The following is a 21,201-nucleotide window of genomic DNA, read 5'->3' as shown; positions in this document are numbered from 1 at the left end:
TGTGCTGGCTGTCAGTACAGGTTTACTGGTCCAGTAAGCAACCACAGGGTCAGCTGGCCAGGTATGGGGATGGAGGGGTCTGAAATCACACTATCTACTCGTAAATTTCTGACTCTTTGCCATCAGTATGGGTGAAGAGTTGGGCTGCCCAACTGGGTTCTGACTGCTTGCCTTGCACATATCCACGTGGCGCCTGGCAGCTTTTGTTGGAAGCCGGAAGGAGCTGACACCCACTGGATGGGGCCACCAGCCATGCCTGACTTCTAGAGTTCCTCTTGAAGTCCTGTTCCATGCCTGACTCACGCTTCTGCCTCTGGCTGCAGCAGCCTCCAGGAACAGCTTTGGCTCACTGTGCTTTGGTGTTTTTGGCGTGAGTGGGTATCAGATAATGTCAGTGGGGCGTAGTGAGACATGGCTGGAGGCCCCTTGGCAGGGGTGGAATCTGTGGTTACTAGCACACCTGCGCTTACCCAGAAGGCACAGCCATCAGAACTCCATGGACCCCACAGGACTCCTTAAGTTAACTAGTGGTGACAACTGAACGTGTTCGTTCATTCGCTGTGCTTTTGCGGTGATCCACCTCTGTTGCGGTGATCCGGACCTCTTTGGAGATGTTTTGCCACAGAATTAAAAAAATGTCTCCAACCTCAGCTGATGGCCTGTTTATTTCAAGCCACTTTTGATGTAGTTGAATTCCAACACACTTTGATAGTAACTTGGTGTTTATGGCGATAGAATTTGATACACGTTCACTTCTAGAGATGAAAAATCATTGAGTGGCACCTACATTTCCATTGAACTGTTATGTTTCAACTTCCTCTCCCTTTGAGAAATAAATGCCATGCACTTTTCTCTCCCCTTGCAGAATAATTTCCAAGGAGCTGCATATGGAGCTTGAATTGTGTTTAAAGCTTGTTAGTTTGAAGTAGACAGAAGAACAAGTATAGTCCCTTCAGGTGTACCAGCTCTGGTTCCTACACTTACTGGTTGTAACAATAACCTCCCTATCCACAAGTCTCATTTTAGTAGAAAAGTCTGGAAATTGACGGGAGTGGGAGGGCCAGTATGAGCCACGTCTTGACTGGACATACTACCTTCTTCTGATTCTGGTAGGACTTTGGGACCTAATGGTCAAGCCCTTCCTTCTCTCTGAAATGCAAAGTTTACACCCTGACTTTGGAGCAAATCAGGAAGATGGGAGAACACTTACAATTCACTTTCAAAGAGATACAGAATATTGACAAGTGGACATTCTCTAAGACACAGATCTCCCACCGAGACCCACAGTTACCCAGTGACCTGCCAAGGAATCAACCAGTTAGCCCAGATTTTAAAGTCATTTTCTTCAAATAAATGGTTATTTAGTTAATGTTAGAATTAAAGAGCTGGATTAGATAAATTTTGCTCTTAATATAGATACCAAAAAGGGATCGCTTGTTATATAAGCCTTTATTTGTGTTGCAAATAACACAGCGAAACCAATTCTGTAAGCAACCTTGTAAAGAAGGTCTCGGTAATGACTAGCTACACTCTGTTTGTGTTCCATCCTGTTTTCCAGCTTTTATTAAAAGGCTTAATGGGTAGAGAAAAACATTCCTGTGATAATTTCTATTTTGACAGCAGGAAATTAATAACATTAATCCAATTTGGAAATCTATCAGATCAATTACTTAAATGTCATACTTTCTCCTTCTGAAATAGATGGTACTGAGGGCTATGTCGTACATGTTTTCTTGCTTCTTGAAAAGGGAATTGGTGTTGTAGGAAGTGCTCAAGGAATGATTAGTTCAGTGACGCATAAGCAGGGGTATACAGATATGCTGTTGTCCCTTGATTAATGTCACCTGTTGGAGGCTGGTGTCTGAACTTCCTCTTTGACAAGAGGGTGGCCCCAGGGTCGGTCTGAGCTGAAGAATGAAGTGGCATGTAGGTCTGGGCTATGGTGGGTGAGTCTACAAGAGAGAGTCCCGGGTCAGGGCTTGGAAATGGCAGCTGTAGTTCAAATGGCCAAATCTGGTGTGCAAGAGGCAGATATGAGGAGATGCCAGGCAATGCGGGCTGCGTGGTTCTGGGCCAGGACAGGAAATGGGAAGGGGAACCATACGGGTGGGTGGGAGCTTTGTATGGGGCCCTTGGGCCTTTCTAGAGGGCAGGTGCCCTGAGAATGCAGAACCCCTCAGACAACAGTAGGCAGGAAAGATTGGGGGACGGTGGGTGACACAGCAGAGTTGATAATGCAAAATGAACTGATACTTGATTTTGCAATAAACGCAGAAACACCATTGTATGAGCTGGAACAACAGAGCTTCTCAGACCTGCTGATAAACCATGCCGGGTGCTGTGCTAGGCACTGAGTAGACAGCACCCTTCCTGCTCAAAGGGCATTGAAGGTAAATGTAGAGAAGTTTCTGGAGAAAAGTCCAAGCTGGGGGACACATGTGGTGCGTGGCCATGTGTCCTCAGGTTTTTCCTGCTACAAACTCCTCGCATTTGGTCCTAGGCGTTACTGCCACCGAAAGGGACACTGGGCTAGTTACAGGGTTTACAACAGCCGTCATATACAAGGAAAGCCACCGCTAAGCCAAAGTCCACTTCTTCTTAGTGCTATGACACGAGGAAATTGCCCCTGAGACTTTGCAACAAGGTGGTGGGGCTCCCAACTGTCATCAGCACCCCCTTCTAGAAGACACAGGGTCAGTTTCGGGGGACTGCTCTTCCATCCTGCAGGAGGCTTCAAAGTACAGGGTCATTCTCTGCTTCTCTGATAGGGGACAAAGCTGGGTTCTAAGGCTTTCTGAAAGAATGTAAGGACTGTGCGCCTCCATGCAGCCCTCTCCTTCTGTTTCAGTCCAGATCAACTTTCTGATAAATATTGGAGGTGGTGAGCTTGGGTTTTCTTCCCGACGAGTTCCTGGGGTGCAGCGTTTTTGAGCTACTGGTTTAGATCAGATGGAAACACTTAGCAGCCAGTGGAGCTGGGGTAGAACTGACCTTCTCTTTTGTAATTTATAGCAAAGGTTGTGTGTCTTTGTTGATGGCTCATTACTGTATGTTCCACTCAGCCTCCTAAAAAAACGGGGGTGAGGGCAGAGTGGAGTTTGGACCTAAAACGTCCTATCAGGGTGGAATGGGCTTTAGAATCTTCATCCTCCCAATGGACTGATGTTAAGAATACATGTTTGTATGAGGAGAGTCAGAAAACTTGAAGTAGCAGGAGTACTTTTCACCCAAGAGCAAAATAGAGCAAGCAAAAAAGGAAACGGGGAGTCAGGGCAAACCCTCATTAAACAAAACTGCTCACGTCTTTTTATTTTTTTCTTTAAAACATGATGTTAATAATAGTACTATTTACTGACGAATCTCTGCTTTTGAACAGAAGTTAATTTTAGCTCTCTCTCTGTGGTCAGGAAACCTCTGCTCCCTATTGTGCTCGCATTCTGGGGGATGCAGATGCAAATGATTTCTTTTTTCCATGGATGGTGGCTGCTTCTCCTTTCCCAGGGAGGTGTCACGCTTGCCCAGTGAGGATGTGGAGTTTGTCTGGAGCGCAGTTCTGACGGGTTACCAGAGCAGAGCTCGTGTGCGCCGTCCCGCCTCCCCATTTAGAATGTGCCCTTTACGTACAATATTCCAGTTTGTATCATAATGTGATTTGATTGTGTCTGTCTCATTGTCTAGAACAGGGGAGAGCTAAGAGTCATTTTGACCTTTCTAAATGGTTGGAAGAAAACCCCAAAGAAAAATATTTTATGACATGTGAAAATTTTGTGCCCATAAATAAAGTTTCATTGAGACATCGCCACATTCCTTTTTAGCCTTACCGCCTATAGCTGCCTTCATGCATGGCAACAGAGTTGAGTCATTATGACAGAGATGTCACGAAGTCTAAAATATTTACTACCTGGCCCTCTACAGAAAACATTGTGCCAAATCCCTGTTCTGAAACGTGAGTTCCCAAAAGAGAGGCCTGTGTTTTCCTAACTTTGCACAAGGCCAGGCACATGGAAGTTTCTGGAAATTTCTTGCCTGCAGACTGAAGAGACCTCAGCCTAAGACACCGCGCCCACTGAGTTTTTACTTTCAGAAAGGCCTCTTAGGAGGTGTCAGGGGTGTGGGGGTACATCCTGATTCAGCATCGCCCCTCATCCTTCCTAACTATAGTGAGCAAGGTTTGTCCAGTGAGACCCTCCTTGATGGAAACTTAGGAAAAGGGTTACTCTTTCCCACAGTTTGTTCTTCTGAGAGCCTTGCTTATTCCTTTGGCAGAGGAGAGGAGGCTTGAGAGTGGAACCAGATAATTTCAGAGGGAACTCTCTGTGTGTGGAATGAGGTGGGATGAAAGCCAAGGGAGGCACTTGCTCGAGAAGTCCAAGCTCCCGGGCCCAGAGAGTCTCCAGTGGACTAGACCCGCCATCAGAAGGGGCTCAGGGATATTTCTACTTGAAAGAGCCTCTTGTGCAATATGAGACCGAATTCTTGGACATGTTTACCTTTTGGATCTTTGCTTTAAATTATTCGTATTTATGTTTCAGATGGAGTTTATAAGATGCCTGCTGAGTGTGGGGTGGGGACAGGACCCTGTAAAATAAACAGGCTTTTAAAATAAAATGTGTCTTTAATTTTTAAATTAAGTGATATAACAGCCTCGTAGGGAAGGGAAATGTAGCCCTTGGCTCTTGGTAGAGTTGAGATAACACGGTGCCAGGTGAAGACGAAATGCTTCAGAGAGTCTGAGACACATTTGGGGAGGCTAGACCTTGCTTTTTAAAAAATCATTTACGCATTCATCCCCTTTACTAAACACCTGTCATGTGCCAAATTGTGCTAGTTGTTGAGAATAGAAAAAAAGGCACAATCTTCGCTCAAAAATGTGGAGTCTTTTGGGGGCACCTAGCCAGGTAGTCAATCCCCTTTCAATGCATAGACAAGATGGAAATGTGTAGAAATGTAGAGGGAGCAGTCGTGACGGTTTCACGGTTGGGGGTGGGGGGCAGCATTTGCAGGGAAGTTTGGTGGATGAGTAGCAGTTATCAGAAAGGTGAAAGTGGAGGAGTATATTCTAGATGGAGATAACGTCATAGGACAGCTGTAGTCCAGAGACAAAATAATCCGCGGTGTGTTCAGGAATTTCAGCTGCATAGGCAGGTGGTGGAGGAAGTGACAGGGCACCTGGTCAGGGGCGTGACTGAGACATACAAAAGACTGGTCGTTATTCTTCAACTACTCAGAAGCTGCTGAGCATGTGTGAACTGGGGAGTGAGGGGATGGTATTCGTAGGTTACAAAGTGCCTCCTGACAATCATAAGGAGGGAAATTGCTGAAACAAGAGTCTACAGTTAGGGAAGATGGTATGGAAGCAGGTAAATAGTCCAGGGGGAGGGAGTGGTGCTGCAAATCAATGCAGTGGCCAAGACGCTGAAGAGAAGAGAACATTTGGATACTCCAGGCAGGTGTGAGATGGAATGGACAAGTTAGCCAGGGCTGCCACATATGGTTGTGCAGGTTGTACACTGCGCAACTCATTACATCTAAATACAAATTTGTTTGTTACAGAAATTTCCCAGCAGATGGCAGTAGAGTGTCTTGAGGAGGGATGCCTTCTGTACAAAGGAGCCCTATGGGCTAGCAGCAGTCCAGGGGTCAGGGAAGTGGTTGGGAGTGAGAAAGTGCAGTGCCCAAGGGAGGGGCCAGTGTAAAATGACAGCCAGTTTTTTGACCTGGGTAACTGGGAAACTAGTGGTTTTATTCATCAAATTGTGGACTACAGAAGAGGGAACAGATATGAATGTAGGACAAGTTATACTTCAGAGAACAGAGCGCCACCAGATGGAGGTGTCCAGGACATAGTTAGCTATTTGGGTCTGTAGCTCAGGGGACAAGTGTGGGGCCATACCTATGGGAACCACTGCCCACGGTTAGGAGGTGAGGCCAAGAGTCAGGGATGGGTTGCTTTGGGAGGATGTGCAGAAGGAAGTGATCAGAGTTTAGGACAGAGCCCTGGGGAGCCACTGAAATTTTCTCCCCCCTCCCCCAAAGATTTATTTATTTGAGAGAGAGAAGGAGCAGAGGGAGAGGGAGAGAGAATCCCAAGCAGGTTCCACATTCAGCGTAGAATGTGATGCAGGGCTTGATTTCATGACCCTGAGATCATGACCTGAGCTGAAACCAAGAGTCAGATACTTAACCGCCTGAGCCACTGAAATGGTCAATGGCAGATAATGGCAAGGAGACTTGAAGGAGACTGAGAAGGGGTGGCTGGAGCTGGTGCCCACAGTGACTCTCAGTGTCAGGAGGCAGAGGCTTTAGGCTGACCACGGCCAGGTGGATTTTTTTGTGTGTGGCAATTTTAAATGATCCCAGACTTTCTCTAGTGCTTAAGGGACCAATCTGGTTTGTGGCCACATAGGATATCTTATTCATTCCGCCACTCATTTATTCTGGCACCTATATATTTACCCAGTGCCTACTATGGTCCAGGAGTTATTCCAGGTACCAGGAGTAGAGCAAAGAACAGGACAAGGCACTGCTCTCATGGAGCTTACATTCTGACTGATAATAAACACATAACCAGATAATGTCAGCTGGTGACACGTTCCACGTAGCGCAAGGTATGCACGGTGATTGAAGCTGGTTTCTATCGGGTGGAGGGAGAAGACCTTCCTGTAGAAGATTCCCTGTGTTCTGAATGGTGAACCCAGGTGGCTGCAGCATGGTGAGTCAGGTGGGAAAGTGGTTGGAGGTAAAAGCAGCGAAGCAGGCTGGAGAGAGGCCAGATGGAACTTGTAGGGCGTGGCAAGGAATCTGGATTTTTCCAAGTGTCGTGGGAATCTTTTGGAGCATTGTAAGCATGGGAATGACTTGCTCTGGTTAACATTTATTAAGAGCACTCTAGATGCTATGTGCGAAATGGACTTTTGTAGGATGGTCAAAGAAAAGTAGGGAGACTCCGTCGAGTGTCGTTCCCTCCACATATGACAACTTAATCTGGGGTGGTAGCCATAGATGTAGACGTATTTTAAAAGTCATATCTATAGGACTTCCGGATGGCAAGGGAGTGAGATGAATCAAGGATGTTGCTGCAGTTTTTGTTGTAAGTCATTGAATGACTGATCATGACATTTATGAACATGGAGAAGATGGAGGGGAGAGGAAATTATAGCAGATTCTAGAATCTCTAGTTTCTGCTTTGGCCACATTAGTTGTACAGGCTTGTGAGGCATCTAAATAGGGATGCCACGTATGCAGCTAGATTTCTGAGTGCAGAACTCAGGGAAGAGGTTAGGGCCAGAGATAGAAATTTGATGTCACATGCAAAAAAGATGGTAATTGAAGTCAAGGGCCTGGCTGAAATGGCTCAGAGGGAAAGTGGACAATAGGACTCCAGATAGAATGGGCTCAGAGGCAAGAAGAAATAGGTTGCAGAGGAAGATGGAAAGGAGCTTTCACTGAAGAAGGAGGAAAAGCAGAAGAAGTGATAAACGCCAGGGGAGAAAGGTTGGGGAAAGAGACAGTGGTCATTATGTGGACAGGACAACTGGAACAGGAACAGAGGGGTGACCTTTGGAACTAACAGGACGGACACTGCCAGGGAGTTTCGGTGGTGTGCTTGGAATGGAAGCCCATTTAGGATGAGAAGTTAAAAGATGGCAGTGGGGATGACAGATAATCCCTTCTAGAAGTAATGTGAGAAGGAGAGTCACGGAATGGGACAGTATTGAAGAGGAGCATGGTGCCAACAGATGTATAGTTTTGTTTTTGTTTGGTTTTGAAGATGGCAGAGATCAGGGAATATTTTTATGCTGATGGAAATAGACTTTTAAGAAAAAAATTGTTGATGGAAGAAAGAGAAAGATGGTGGAGTCTGGAAATCTTTGAGTAGACTGAAGGGGTGGGATCCAGAGTTGGCCCTGGGTTGAACAGGGGCTCTCCAAGAATAGGAGAGAAGACATATAGGGGTTAATGGCCCAGGCAGGGTGATAGATATGGCTGTGTGAAGGAGGACCAGTGGTTGCTTCCATTCCTGATTACTTCCATTTTCTCAACTAAGTTTGAAGCCAGGTTGTTATGTAGGAGAAGTGGTGTTAGATCAAAGAGAGAGGAGAAAGTAGATTTTGGTAGATGGAACATGAACAGACTAACCATTTAAATTTGAATGCATACTCCTTGGATCCATCTGTGAATTTTGTTTCATCCTAAGTAGAGACCCTAGGGCAGGACAAGTGAGATGCAGTGAAGGCAACTGCACATTTTTATCTAATATCTTTTCTGTCTCCTGTCCACCGGGCCATTGCCTTCCCAGATAATGGATGCTCATTACTCATGAGATGTCTCCTTCTACCAGGTTGAGCATGTATCAGACTGAACTCAAGGAAAGGAATGTCACTGTATCATTCTACCCTTCAATGTGGCAATAGAGAATGCCTTGCTTTGCTGACATGGGAACTCATGGTACCCTCAGCTAGCCTTTTCAATGTCTGGAAGGGTATTTCCACCTCCAGGGGAACTTTTGCTAATTCATCCACCAAACACAGGGTGAGACTCTGTGCCAGATCCCCACAGCAGTGGAGGCTGCAAAGTTGTACTGGAAGCATCCCTGCCCTTCCTTGCTCTTGGCCTGGTTTGTCCATGGCCAATCCAGTTGCCTGCTTCCAAATACAGTCATCTGCTGTTGGCTTAATGAACATGACCTCTTTCTTCTCCTAGCTGTGGGGGCTGACACAGGGTCTCCAGGCAAGACCAAACATGCTGAAGTCCCTCTGGGTGAACACAAATGAATCATGCTTGAAAGACTCAGGGAGGTGTTTGGAAATCTTTCTTGACCCTTACTGGGCCTTGTGGATTCTTAAAAGCTTCTGCAAGAGTCATGGACCAACATCGTTTTTGTTCTCCTGAAGATTGACAACTTTTCCAACTTTGGAGGAAGAGACAATATAGAAAACCAAGTATCTAAAGCAAATAAAGGACTAATACTTTATTGCTACTTTAGCTGTCTGTGTTGTATTAAACACACTTAATTTGGGGCCAGTGTGAACAGGGCATTAATCTACTTTAGACTCAACCTTTAGCTTTGTCTCCTAGGTGCTCCCATTGTGGGTTCTTCTCTAATGTCATCACCCATCAGCCCGTCCTCAACCAGTGCTTTCACAGATTTCTATTAATATTCACCCTATATAAATTTGCTTGAGGAAATGTAAAAGGAAATGTATTTACTCAGCAAAAGTTTAATTAAAATCTTCTAAGGATGACCTCAGTGACTAGAGAAAAATTATCGTCATCATCATCAAACCCCAAAAAGAGTCTTGTTGGACATTTTGCAATGAAATGGAAACCCCAGCAAGGTTTAGTTAGGCTAGTCAAAACCTAAATCTTATTATTATTGTACTTTCTGGCGGGGAGTTCAGAGTCAAAATTGATTCTTCCCTTTCAATATTAAACTTTATTTTTTCTTTCCCTGTGGGTTTGTGAGCTGGCTGCTTGACTGCACTTTGGGTTATACTTGGCATGGCATCGGGTTGTTTGGATGGGGTTGGCCCAGAGAATCGACTGGCATGGTCACCTGACAACACTGAATTGGGCAGGATCTGGAGTATGAGCCAGTAGGTGTCCTTTCAGGAGACACAGTGCCAAATGTTATGCAAGAGCAGATTGCTCCTGCCTTTTATGGTCAGGTGAGGTGAGCCTGATGGGCAAGCCAAGGCCAGTAATCAGAAGAGAATATATCATTGAGCCATAATTGTCAGTGTACTAATGAACTCGAATCAATAAATACCCATTTAAATGTGACTGTGTGGACCATGCCGCCTCTGGAGAGCCGTGGGACAGACAGACTGGGAGGTGGGCAGCTCTGAGGTTGAATCCTGGCTTTATCACTTCACCGGCTGGGTGATCTTGGGAAAGTTACTCTTTATCTCCCCGCTCGATAGTCAACTCCTCATTTGTTAAATGAGGATGATACCTACCTTTCAGAATTGTTTTGAGGAATGAAAACAATCTTTGTGCAAAGCACCTACTAAAGTAATTGGCATCTAATAGGCACTATAATGAGAATAGCATGAGTCACAGAATTACAGATTCACTCTCTAAATTTATTGAGCACTTACTATGCACTAGGTCTCATGATGAGTGACTTACATGTATTATCATATGGAACCTTCCTGTGGATGTAGTATGATTCTCATTTTTCAGAATGGAAAAAGAGGTTTGGTGAAATTAAGGAATATGATGTATCCAATTTCACTGACAGTCAGGAGTGGAGACAGAATTTGAAGTCAGCCTGTCTGATCTGAAAGGCTTAGCCTGTAAAGGGAGAACTTAAAGGGGGGGGGGAGTTCTGCAAAGTTAATTACCTACAGATTCGATCCATGGCTAATCTAGAGCTATTAGCAATGTACAATAGCCAATTTGTCAAAATATTAGTGTGACATTTTGCATTAGGCAAGATAGGCTAGATTTCACCAAGGTAATAAACAACCCGAATTTCAGGGCCTTAACCCAATATTAACCAATAACATGAGGTTATTTCTCAGTCATGCCACATGATACAAGTGACTTTACAGGGGTCTACTCTTCAGCCAGTTAACAGACAATATAGAGGCTCCACTGTGACATAGACTTTGAGAACCATAGAAGAGGAAGGGAACATTACCCACTGGCTTGTGAATTTTCCACCAGAGTGATATGCATGGCTTATGTGTATACTTCTGGAAGAATGTGCATCACATGGCCATGTTCAATAGGAACAGGGAAATGTGATCCAAACATGGGTCTGGAAGGATGAAAGCTGGGCATATTGGGTGCACAACACTAATGACTACTGTCCACTTTAGACCTTAACTCACAAAAAATTTTTAATTCACCATACAGTACATCCCTGGTTCTTGATGTAAAGTTCGATGATTCATTAGTTGCGTATAACACCCAGTGCATCATGTAATACGTGCCCTCCTTGGTGACTAACATAATATAATAAAAAATATTAAAAAAAATAAACACACACACACACACAAAAGAAGAGTATGGGCACATAATAGGTGCTTAAGAATGCATTAGTTAATGAATAAATTAATGAGTTAATCAACTGAGAAAAAAAATTTTAATTCAATCTCCTGGTTTTCAAAACTGCTTGGTTATCTGTGGTAGCTTGTCTTAATTTGTTCTCAATTGTTTATTCCACATCCTATGAGGCAACTGTATTTCCTCATTTCATGGATATCAATCACGGCCATAGGACTTGCGATGACTAATACATGATGAGTGGTAGGGCGGCGTCCTGCCATTTCTCTTTTTTCTCTCTGCCACGAGAATGGCATGTCCTACATAGGACTGCTTGCTCCTTCAGTCTGCATCCTGGAGCAAGCACGATGTGAACAGAGCTGTAGTTCACATGTAATGTGAATGAAAAATAAGCCTTTGTGTTTTTAAGCTCTTAGGGCTGTTTGTTACTGAAGCATAACTGATGGGAAGTGGACTGCTACAGTATCTTTATCACTCTTCTTAGTCAATAAAGAACATTGGAGTTGGCTATACAGAGATTACCATTTACATTTGACCCTGGAACAGCACAGGTTTGAACTACGTGGGTCCACTTATATGTGGACTTTTTACTGTATAGTACTGTAAATGTATTTTGTCTTCCTTATGACTTCCTTAACATTTTCTTTTTTCTAGCTTACTTATAAGAATACAGTATGTATTACATATAACATACAAAAGTATGTGTTCATCAGCTGTGTTATTTGTAAGGTTTCTGTTCAACAGTAGGCTATCAGTAGTTAAGTTTGGGGGAGTCAAATTATACATGGATTTCCAACCGCATGGGGGGTCAGTGCCCCTAACCTCCACATCATTTAAGGGTGAACTGTCCATTTTGTTGAAGTATATCCATAGTTTAAAGCAGAAGTATCTCTAGGGAATTATTATGTAAAGCAATATAATGTAGTTGAGTTGAGTTAACAGCACAAAACTACATTCTCCAAATTGGGACATCACCCAATACCTTAGAGTTCTTATGAGAGACCTAGGAGGAGAACTGGGAACATAGAAATACTGTTTTCAAATGCAGACTATTGGCCTTGTCCTCACTGAGCCATTGCCTTAGAAGACCCGAGAAAAATCTATATTCATGTCCACTTTGGGCAGAAATTATAATGATGAAATGTTACTATCTATAGGAATGCAAAGTCTTTTCTGAGTCCAGTGATCCTCATTAATTCACATCCCATCGATTTGTAATTCATGGTAAGTAACTGGGGTAGAGGCCAGGCTGGCATTTACTCTCAGTTGTGAGTATGCATTTCTTGAACTGGCTATCACAAGTTAACATTTGCCGTTTTGACTATTCAGAGCCTTCAGAGGGTCATTTGTTATTCTGTCGAGACATCAGCTGCAAGGTCCCTGAAAACAATGGAGCCACTCTCCGTGATTGGCCCTTTGGACTGCCAGGCTTCCCATCCTCTCAAAGGTTGGCTCTCTGTGGCCTTTCACCTGTGCAGTCTGTGGGGGAAGGAATGATCTGCTCTCACAGAATCAGGAAGTCAAAAGGTCACCCGTGAGGTAGGTACCATTATTGCTCCAATTTTAGTGCGGAAGAAATCTCGATGCATTGAGAGATTAAGGAAGCCAGTGGATGGAGCAACTGTGGTTTGGACCCAGGATGGCCTGGCACTACAAATAGCACGAAGAAACACTTAGGCTTAGCTGTAGCTGAAAGAGATTACTTTTAAAAAAGAGGCATACTAAACAATTAATATAACAGAATTTGCAAGTGGCTTGGTGTAAGAGAGAAGAAGGGCACGCTTAACTGGAGAAGAAGCATCTCTGGCTGTTTAGCTCACTGTGTAGTGTGTGTGTATGTGAATAATTTACATGGTTTTCCCCAGTGATTCTCTCCTGGTCATTAGAAACTGTCCAGTTGGGGTGCCTGGGTGGCACAGCGGTTAAGCGTCTGCCTTCGGCTCAGGGCGTGATCCCGGCATTCCGGGATCGAGCCCCACATCAGGCTCCTCCGCTATGAGCCTGCTTCTTCCTCTCCCACTCCCCCTGCTTGTGTTCCCTCTCTCGCTGGCTGTCTCTATCTCTGTCAAATAAATAAATAAAAAATCTTAAAAAAAAAAAAAAAGAAAAGAAACTGTCCAGTAGAACTGTTTCACTGGCAGCATGCTGCCCCCACTCATATTATGGAATGCCCTAGGAAATAACAAAACTCCATGCATTTAAGGACATGCCAGTTAGAGGCTTCATACGATTTGACACTCATCTCTTAATTTGAATAGTGCTATTTCTTCCCAACATGAGTACTGACTTTCGAGTTTGGGCTAGAGGTAACTTTTAGATGCTAATTCAATTTTTTTCTTGGGTTTGAATCTAAATTGCATATATTGTGTGTCCATCATTGAGTTCTATGGGGCATCTATTTCAGTAGCTCTTCATGGCCTATTTAGAAAAGGAAGAACAGTGGATTGTTTGGTGCTGGTGTTTTCATAATGAAAAATTTTTTGTCAATGTCATTTTTTTTGTGTTTTATTATCACAATCACAATAATATATGGTCGCTTTGATGGATGATCTTCTAAATTATGGGACCCCACATGCCTCCTGAATTAGGGGAAACATTTAACAGAGTTATAATATTTAACAGAGTTACAGTATTCTTCCTTTTCGAGGGGTTGTGGAAAAGCTTAAAACCCTGTCATCCAGCCTCAGATTGTTAGGACATTTGGGGAACCAGTACACAGTGTCCTCAAACTACTGAGGATCACAAAAAGTTTACTCTATTTGGGGAGCAATTATCATCAGTTTTTATCGGGCTAATGACACTACTGGAATATTGAGGTAGACGTTTTGGAAAGAAGCCCTGAATAAATCACTTGAACCTAACGTTCAAGGAAGAAAGGACAGTTGGATTTCTTGATGTTGATGAATGGTAGATTTCTACCTAGGAAAAATAAATTCATGTGTCCTTGAAGGGTTTTTTTTTTATCCCTTTCTATATAGATTTACCAGGAGGTTTTCACCCAAGTTCTTAACACTTCAGATCACATCAATTAATTCTGTTCCCAGGGTTAGGTAGTTGGGGTTATAACTCCTAAGACAAAAATGATAAATCCTGAGATAATGACTTGCCAATGGAGAGATTAGCCGTAACTTATCAAAAGGAGAAAATAAGATTTGAAAAATGTAACAGGCATGAAATATCATTACTAGAAATATCTTAAGAGTACTGTAATGCTAACACTCAACCGTCTTATGTGCGAAATGCCACCTTTTCAAAATCTGTGATCTCATATTCTCCTCTCTTACAATGAACTGGCATTTTGATCACAGCGAAGAAAAATGGTACTTGGAAATCAGATCTGACAGAACATCATACTTGTCCAGAGGTATTTGTGTAGACATTGCTTACTTGATTTGGATTGCAGTGCTGTCTTGTGGCACATTTCGTTTTAATATATGGCTGTTAAAAATTCACGAGAATGCATAAAGAGTTTTAAAATGAACCGGTAACACTGGAGACCAAGAGACACCTTGAAGAAAAATAGGAACTAATAGTAGAGGAAAAGGGAAGACAGCCTGTTTGCACACTAAACAGTTATTTTCTTTGGGTGCCCTTCTCTATTGAATCCTCATGAACCAACAGCATTCACCGTGCAAAGAGCACTGGACTTGGAGGCTGTAAACGTCAGAGATCTTCGGTTTCAAGTTCCTACTCTCCCGGAGGCCATTTGACTTTTGCCAAGTACTAGTCTTGCTAGAGACTCATCTTGCTTGGGCCTCCATTTGCTCATGTGTAAAGTAAGAGCTGTGAACTCCTGTGCTCTATGGTGTGATATTTTTGTGCCAAAACCCTCTCCACATGTGCTAGTTAGTGTATCTGACTTGGCTTCCTCCCATCCTCCACTTCCCCAGTTTTCTGTGCAGTATTTAAATTTTCCGGAAGTACTCTTCTTTGAGAAATCATTGAAGGAAAAACATCCCCCAGAGATGGAGGTGGGGCTCAGAGATTAAGAGGCTTGAGCGAGATCCCAGCCAGTCACAGCATTAACTTCCTCTGGATCCCGACTCAAATACGCAGATTTGAAAGCAATAAAAAAGGCATTTGTGAGACAGTTAGAAGTTGGAACACCTAGATATTGGATCTTAAGGAATGATCACTCATTATTTTAGGTATTTTAGGTGCCACAGCAGTGTTCTGATTATGTTTTACAAGTCTTGTCTTTTAGAAACACACACGGAAAGATGTGTAGATCAAATGATCCGATGCTGGCGGCGGTTAGTGAATGGTGGTACAGACGGAACAAGTTCGATTGTGAATTGACAATTCTAGAAATTGAATGATGGGTACATGGGAGTTAATTATACTACTTGGTCTACTCTTCTAGAAGTTTTATGATTTCCATAATAAAAAGTGTAAAAAAAAAAGCCTAATGGGGATTCATCCTAACTAACGAGGCACATTTGCTGAGGTGTTGGAAAGGGCTGCTTGTCATAGTTGCATAATCGTTGGGGGTAAATATGGAAGTTCATCAATCAGAAAGGCTATAGTGAGGAGCTGGCTGGCAATGGGCCCAGCTCTGCGTAGCTGTCATCTAGCCTCCAGGCCAATTTGCCCTCTATAAATAACAGTCTATATGAATGCTTTACTATTTTAAAGCACATTTGCCGCAGCTGCTGAGCACGTTTGTTTACGTAGCTGTGAACCCTTCTGTAAACATCACTATCTCAAAATTACCCATGTGTCAGGAACATAAAGGGCCCCCTTTAAAAATATATTTGCAGGATGAGACACGGCCAGTTCCCAGATGTCTGGGTGGCTGGTGTCAGAATTTTCCAGGGTTTGATTCATTTTCAAAAATAGAATCACATGACTGGAAGGTTCTCGAGAGGTCACCGTGCACATCCCTCTGGCTCTGGGCTGGACCAGACTGAAGCCATCCACCAAGGATGTGGGTCTATCTTTTGTCTGTCTTTTATGAGGCTAGAGGACTTACCGAGGGGAGGACTGGGGCCAGGACGTGCAGGGCATTAAAGTTGGGCAAGACTCACGTTCTGCCTTCAAGGAGCTTACTTTCATTTGCTAAAAACGTGCCTGACTCTAAGTGACATGACACAGCGGGCTTGCTGGTACAGCTATCGCGAGAATACAGTGCGCCAATGGAACACCAACTGACCTGTGCCAGGCCAGGGCGCTCAGCAGACTGAAGGATCCCGGTGGATCCTCAGCTTCCTGCCCGACATCTCAGATTTCCAGCAAGCACCATACTGGGGTCACTGCGTAACCACAACATGCGTGACAGGAAGAGAGCCCTGTGGTCAGGTTGCAGGCTGGGGCTCATCCTTGGAAGACGCCTGCTAATTGGGATCAGTGGTAGTGGTTTAAGGTCAACTGAGACATTTTTGGAAGGAATGAATAAAACGGAAATTGTTTTGTGTCGGCTTGCTGTTTTCAAGGCTTCTGATTTCCCATCCAGCGCTACAATGAATAATTAGTTCCTCGCGAATTTGTTTTCCTTGGTGTGCATTCGGTCGTCATTTTCTTTTTTTTCTCCCTGTGGCTTTGACTCGTTGAAGCATTCCCTCCATCATCCCTCAAGGGCCTGTTTAGTACCCATAAATCCCATTTGCACTTTTCATTCACAAAGAAAAAGCATCCCGCTGAAGTTTAAGAGATCAGATGTTCTGGAAGTACTGAACTGTATGAATCCCATCAGGAAAAGATCAAGACATATCCAGCTTCCAGACAAACCCAGAACTTTCTAGAACACTCTTCCCTCCACTTAACAGAAATTAACTATTTTTTAAAAAAGAAAATTAACAGTAATTGCCTTTCCCCAGGAACAGGGGTAAGTGTTTTGATTCTTTTTGCTGGCAACTACCAAGTTTTCCCCAAGAAAGCAGTAAGAAAGACTGCTTGAATGCTCAGAGGCAAGTATCCCTGTTAATTACCAAGAAAACAATGTTCCCCTTTAGAAAGCCTCACTCATAACAAGCTGTCATCAGAAAGACAGGGTCTGCCTCAGGGAGAATTCCAACTCGGGGACATTACAAAGATAATTGGCTTATCCTGGATTCATTTATTTTTCGAGATTGGGCTTTGGTTTGAGGGAACAGGAAGCTCAGCTCCTGCAATTTGAAGCTCAGATTAACACCAATAACCAGGAGGTATATCTCCAGTGGCTTTTGCTTTTTGAACTCAGACGATGATAAGAAGCCTTGTCCATTCCCCTCCCTCATGTCCTACTGGGAGAGTTTATAGTGAGAAATCTTTTTTTTTTTTAATTTAAATTCAGTTAGCCAACATATAGTACGTCATTAATAGTGAGAAATCTAATATTAAAACCACATCATGAGCGGTCAGTTTAGGCCGCTGGAGGCTGTTACACAGTGGCCACCACTAGGGGGATCCAGAGTCCCTGTGCTCAGCCAAGGTGGGAGAAGTTTCTGGTCTGCGAGAAAATGACAGAGCTCCTCATTTGGATTGCTTCCTCCCCTCTCTCTTCCCCTCCCTTCTCTCTTGTCTCCCTCCTCCCCCCACACAATCATTGTCTTACTAGTACACGGGAAAGTCAGGCTCAAGGTACAGATAGCCCTATTCACATGAGCCGCTCTGAGTATTTCACACGAAATCTTTTCCTGTTCTTTAAAGCCATTTCAAATTAGGTCCATGTTCCTTTTGTTTTATGGAAAAGAGCACATGCCAATCATTGAGCTCCACACAAAGACTTTTACTCACATTTTCATTGTTTGCTGCAATAAAAAAAAAAACCAAAAAACTAGTACAAAAGTTTCCACCACTCTAAGAGAAGTTAGTTAGAGGCTATGACTTTGCCTGTTGGGTACCGCGAAGTGGAAACAGGGGACCAACGACTTTCAAGGGATGACCAAGATCAGGTTATGGGTTGAAGAAGAATCTGGAGCCAGGCTATTGTCTGTGCCTTTTCAGATTATGTAGATGAACCCTGAGCCTCAGGTTGCACACTTCAAAACACAGAAGGGCAGCCTGCATATCTAAATAGGACTTTAAGTCTAATATTGATAACTCCGAAGAACAGGAAAGAAAATAATGAATTTGGATTTCAGTTTACACTTTTTCTGTAGGGCACTGTTCTTAGCTTAAGTCAGAATGTAGGGATCTATTTTGTGGAATGTTACTGATGAATATGGACAGAACCTGCTTTGCTGTTGGGATGTGTAACGTGTAAAGTTCAGATATGAGTGAAGACGTCGATAAAAACAGACTGTTTCTCTATTTTGAGGACAGATCATTTTCCTGAGAACACACTAATGACCAGCCATTAATAGCAGAAGGGTCAATAGGATTGTGATGAATGGATCTTCAATTTTTTTCCTTTCCTGCTAGAATTATTTACCGGGTCCACAGTGTCATGTCAGCTGGGGGTTCACTTGATATAAAAGAAGAGCCAGTGCTTCCCAAGAAGGGATGAAATTGCATTTTTGTTAAAGCAATTTGTCAGGTTTCCTTTGAAAGGCTTAGCTTTTTCCTCCTGGCTTGCCAATAAATAACCTCTAGTATTTAAATTAACCAAGGTTTCAGAGCCACTTAAAAAGTACTTTGGAGACCGATAAGATTTTAATTTCAGGAAATATTTGGAAATTTAAAATGTAAGTGGTCTTTTGAAAAATTGTTTATGGGTTAATTTCCAAAGGCTTTTAAAAAGTGAAATGGTTAGACTTCTTGGTGGGTTTGCCAAAGTTATAGGACACATAGGCCTATTATTTCATGAAACAAGGGGGTGGAATCAATAGTGAGTGAAATTCAATTTTCATATGTTATCATTAATAAGTATGTCAGGTCCAGCTTAAAATGAGCATTAATCCCACAGATAACCCAGGATGGAGCACGCCTTACCTGTAGCTTCTACCATTCCTTCTAGGATGACCACAATTTCCAGTTCCTCTTTGGGCAGCTGGGCTTTGGAGATCTCCCAGAAAGGACTCTGTTGGTTAATTTCGTGGCTGATGATGAGTGGTGATACCAGAAACAGACGGTCATCCCCGGTGTAATACCCTACATTGATATCTGTTTGGTTCAAGGGGATGAACTCACCCTCTGAGGTCTGTTTGGACTTGATCAACTTGGCTCGGATGGAAGCCTCCACGATGTGGGAATTCCTGAGATCCCCGACTCGGAACATCAGGCACAGTTTCCCATCCCGCATGGAGATCACCGCGTGGGTGGAAAAAACCAGGGTCTCTGCCCTCTTCTTGGGTTGCGATATTTTTACAAACATGCATCCCACCATGAATGCATTGACAATGGACCCCAGCACAGACTGGATTAAGAGGAGAATAATTCCCTCTGGGCACTTGTCCGTGATGACCCGGTAGCCATAACCAATGGTAGTTTCTGTCTCTATTGAGAATAAAAAAGCAGAGACGAACCCATTGAGGTTGGTGACACAGGGAGTCCACGAAGGGTCCTCTATGTGGTCCATATCCCCTCGGATGTATGCAATTAGCCACCAGATCATCCCAAAAAAGAGCCATGTCACTGTGTAAACCATGACGAAAATCAACAGGTTGAATCTCCACTTGAGATCTACCAAGGTGGTGAAGATATCCGTCAGGTAGCGGTAGGTCTCCCTCACGTTGCCGTGATGGACGTTGCATTTTCCGTCTTTCCGCACGTACCTCTGGATTTTCCGTTTGGTCCGGTCTCGGCTGACGTGTCTTGGCAGGTCGTCCCTGGCCTGCTTAGGCAACTTCGGCTGGTGAATGGCCACAGGGCTCTCAACGTCCTGATCCATTGAGTCGCCCTCCAGGACGTTAGCTGGTAGTTTGGGGGAAAGAAAAGAAAAATGGAATGAAATACTGGTTCTTTTGGGATCATGGAAACCACGCTGTGTATGGTGTCTGGTTGTGAAACCAAATAACATTGTGTAGCTTTTAACAGAATAGGTGAAGCTATTTTTATTTGGCATCTCTGGACAGGCCTTTAGTTGACTTGGACTCCTGTGCCCTATGATCTAGCTCGTGTGAATACTTCCTCACCCGTCCCACAGGGACAGAGCTTACTGCAGTCAAACTGTCTCCCTCCAGCAAGTTCTACGAGTCAGCCTCTACATGGGATGTCTTCCCATTCCATCTGAGATGCCATCACATGGGAGAGATAGCACACCCTGGATGAAGAAATGTTTCAATTCAGACAGTCTTGGTTCTGCCACTCAGCAATTGTGGGCTCTTAGAGATGCTGTTATGGGCGGCATTGTGCCCTGCCCCGCCGTCTGTGTGGAAGACCTAACCCCCAATGTGATTGTATTTGGAGATAGGGCCTTTAAGGAGATAACTAACATTAAGGGTGGAGCCCTAATAGAACAGGTGTCCTTATCAGACGAGGGAGAGACATCAGGGTGTGCACCAGGGAAGGCCATGAAAGGACACGGTGAGAAGGTGGCCATCTGCAAACCAGGAAGAGAGGTCTCCCAACCCAAGCAAGGTGGCCGGAAAGGAATCCTGCCAGCGTCTTCATCTTAAACCTTCAGCCCTGCCCCCCACTCTGGTATTCTGTTACAGCAGCCCAAGTAGACTAAGACACTGTCTGAATTCATTGAACCCGAGTTTCCACATTTACAAAATGGTTATCATGATACCCGATTTATAGGGTTGTTATAAGTTGAATGAAACCACGTATGTGCCATGTGGTTGCATGGAACAGACATATAATAAGTATTCCTTTGTATTAAATTGTGCCTGTGCTAGCAGTCTCCTTAAATAGGGCAAGAATTTTGAGAGAGCTCTTTAAATTGTGACACGAATTTCAGAGGTGAAAAATAAAAATTCTGGTTTTCGTTGGTAAGTATGCCCACATTATATTTTAATGGTTGACTTAATGCCAAGGTTAAAAAAAAAAGGTGTGGGGTACATGTTCGCTCTCTTTCTATGTGTTACACGTTTTATTTGCTTTCTGCCTCGACATGTAACATCTGTAGTTTTGGTTCGCGGTTATTTCCTTTCTGACGGCCTTCATGACTCATGCATTGGTACCGTCGTTAGCTAACAGTGCATTAGGAAAACTCTTCTAGAATTTGAGTGCAAAGGCAAATTTGGAAATGATACTGCTAGTAAACACATAAGCCACTCTATGAAACTACTTGTTCAGTCAATAATTTGAAAGCTTCCTAAAAGTTTTATAAGCTGTTTCTTTCCCCAGGCTTTCACTCTGGGTCGTTGACTCTGCCATGCATTT

General features: G+C 43.6%; 1 protein-coding gene across 1 annotated transcript in view; it reads right to left on the bottom strand.

Annotated features, from left to right (window-relative positions):
- KCNJ6 (potassium inwardly rectifying channel subfamily J member 6) overlaps nt 1–19,891 on the bottom strand; it is a 63,150-nt gene extending 43,259 nt beyond the window's left edge. The window contains exon 1 of the mRNA XM_008701902.2: nt 18,865–19,891. Within this exon, the coding sequence (XP_008700124.2) occupies nt 18,865–19,891 (1,027 nt within the window). The remainder of the gene's footprint in view (nt 1–18,864) is intronic.
- Nucleotides 19,892–21,201: the final 1,310 nt, after the last annotated feature.

This window comes from Ursus maritimus, unplaced genomic scaffold, assembly GCF_017311325.1.
Source record: "Ursus maritimus isolate PB19 unplaced genomic scaffold, ASM1731132v1 scaffold_4, whole genome shotgun sequence".
In the NCBI taxonomy this organism is placed as follows: Eukaryota; Metazoa; Chordata; class Mammalia; order Carnivora; family Ursidae; genus Ursus; species Ursus maritimus.
The sequence above is the reverse complement of the archived record's forward strand: the minus strand, read 5'-3'. Positions and strand labels throughout refer to the sequence as shown.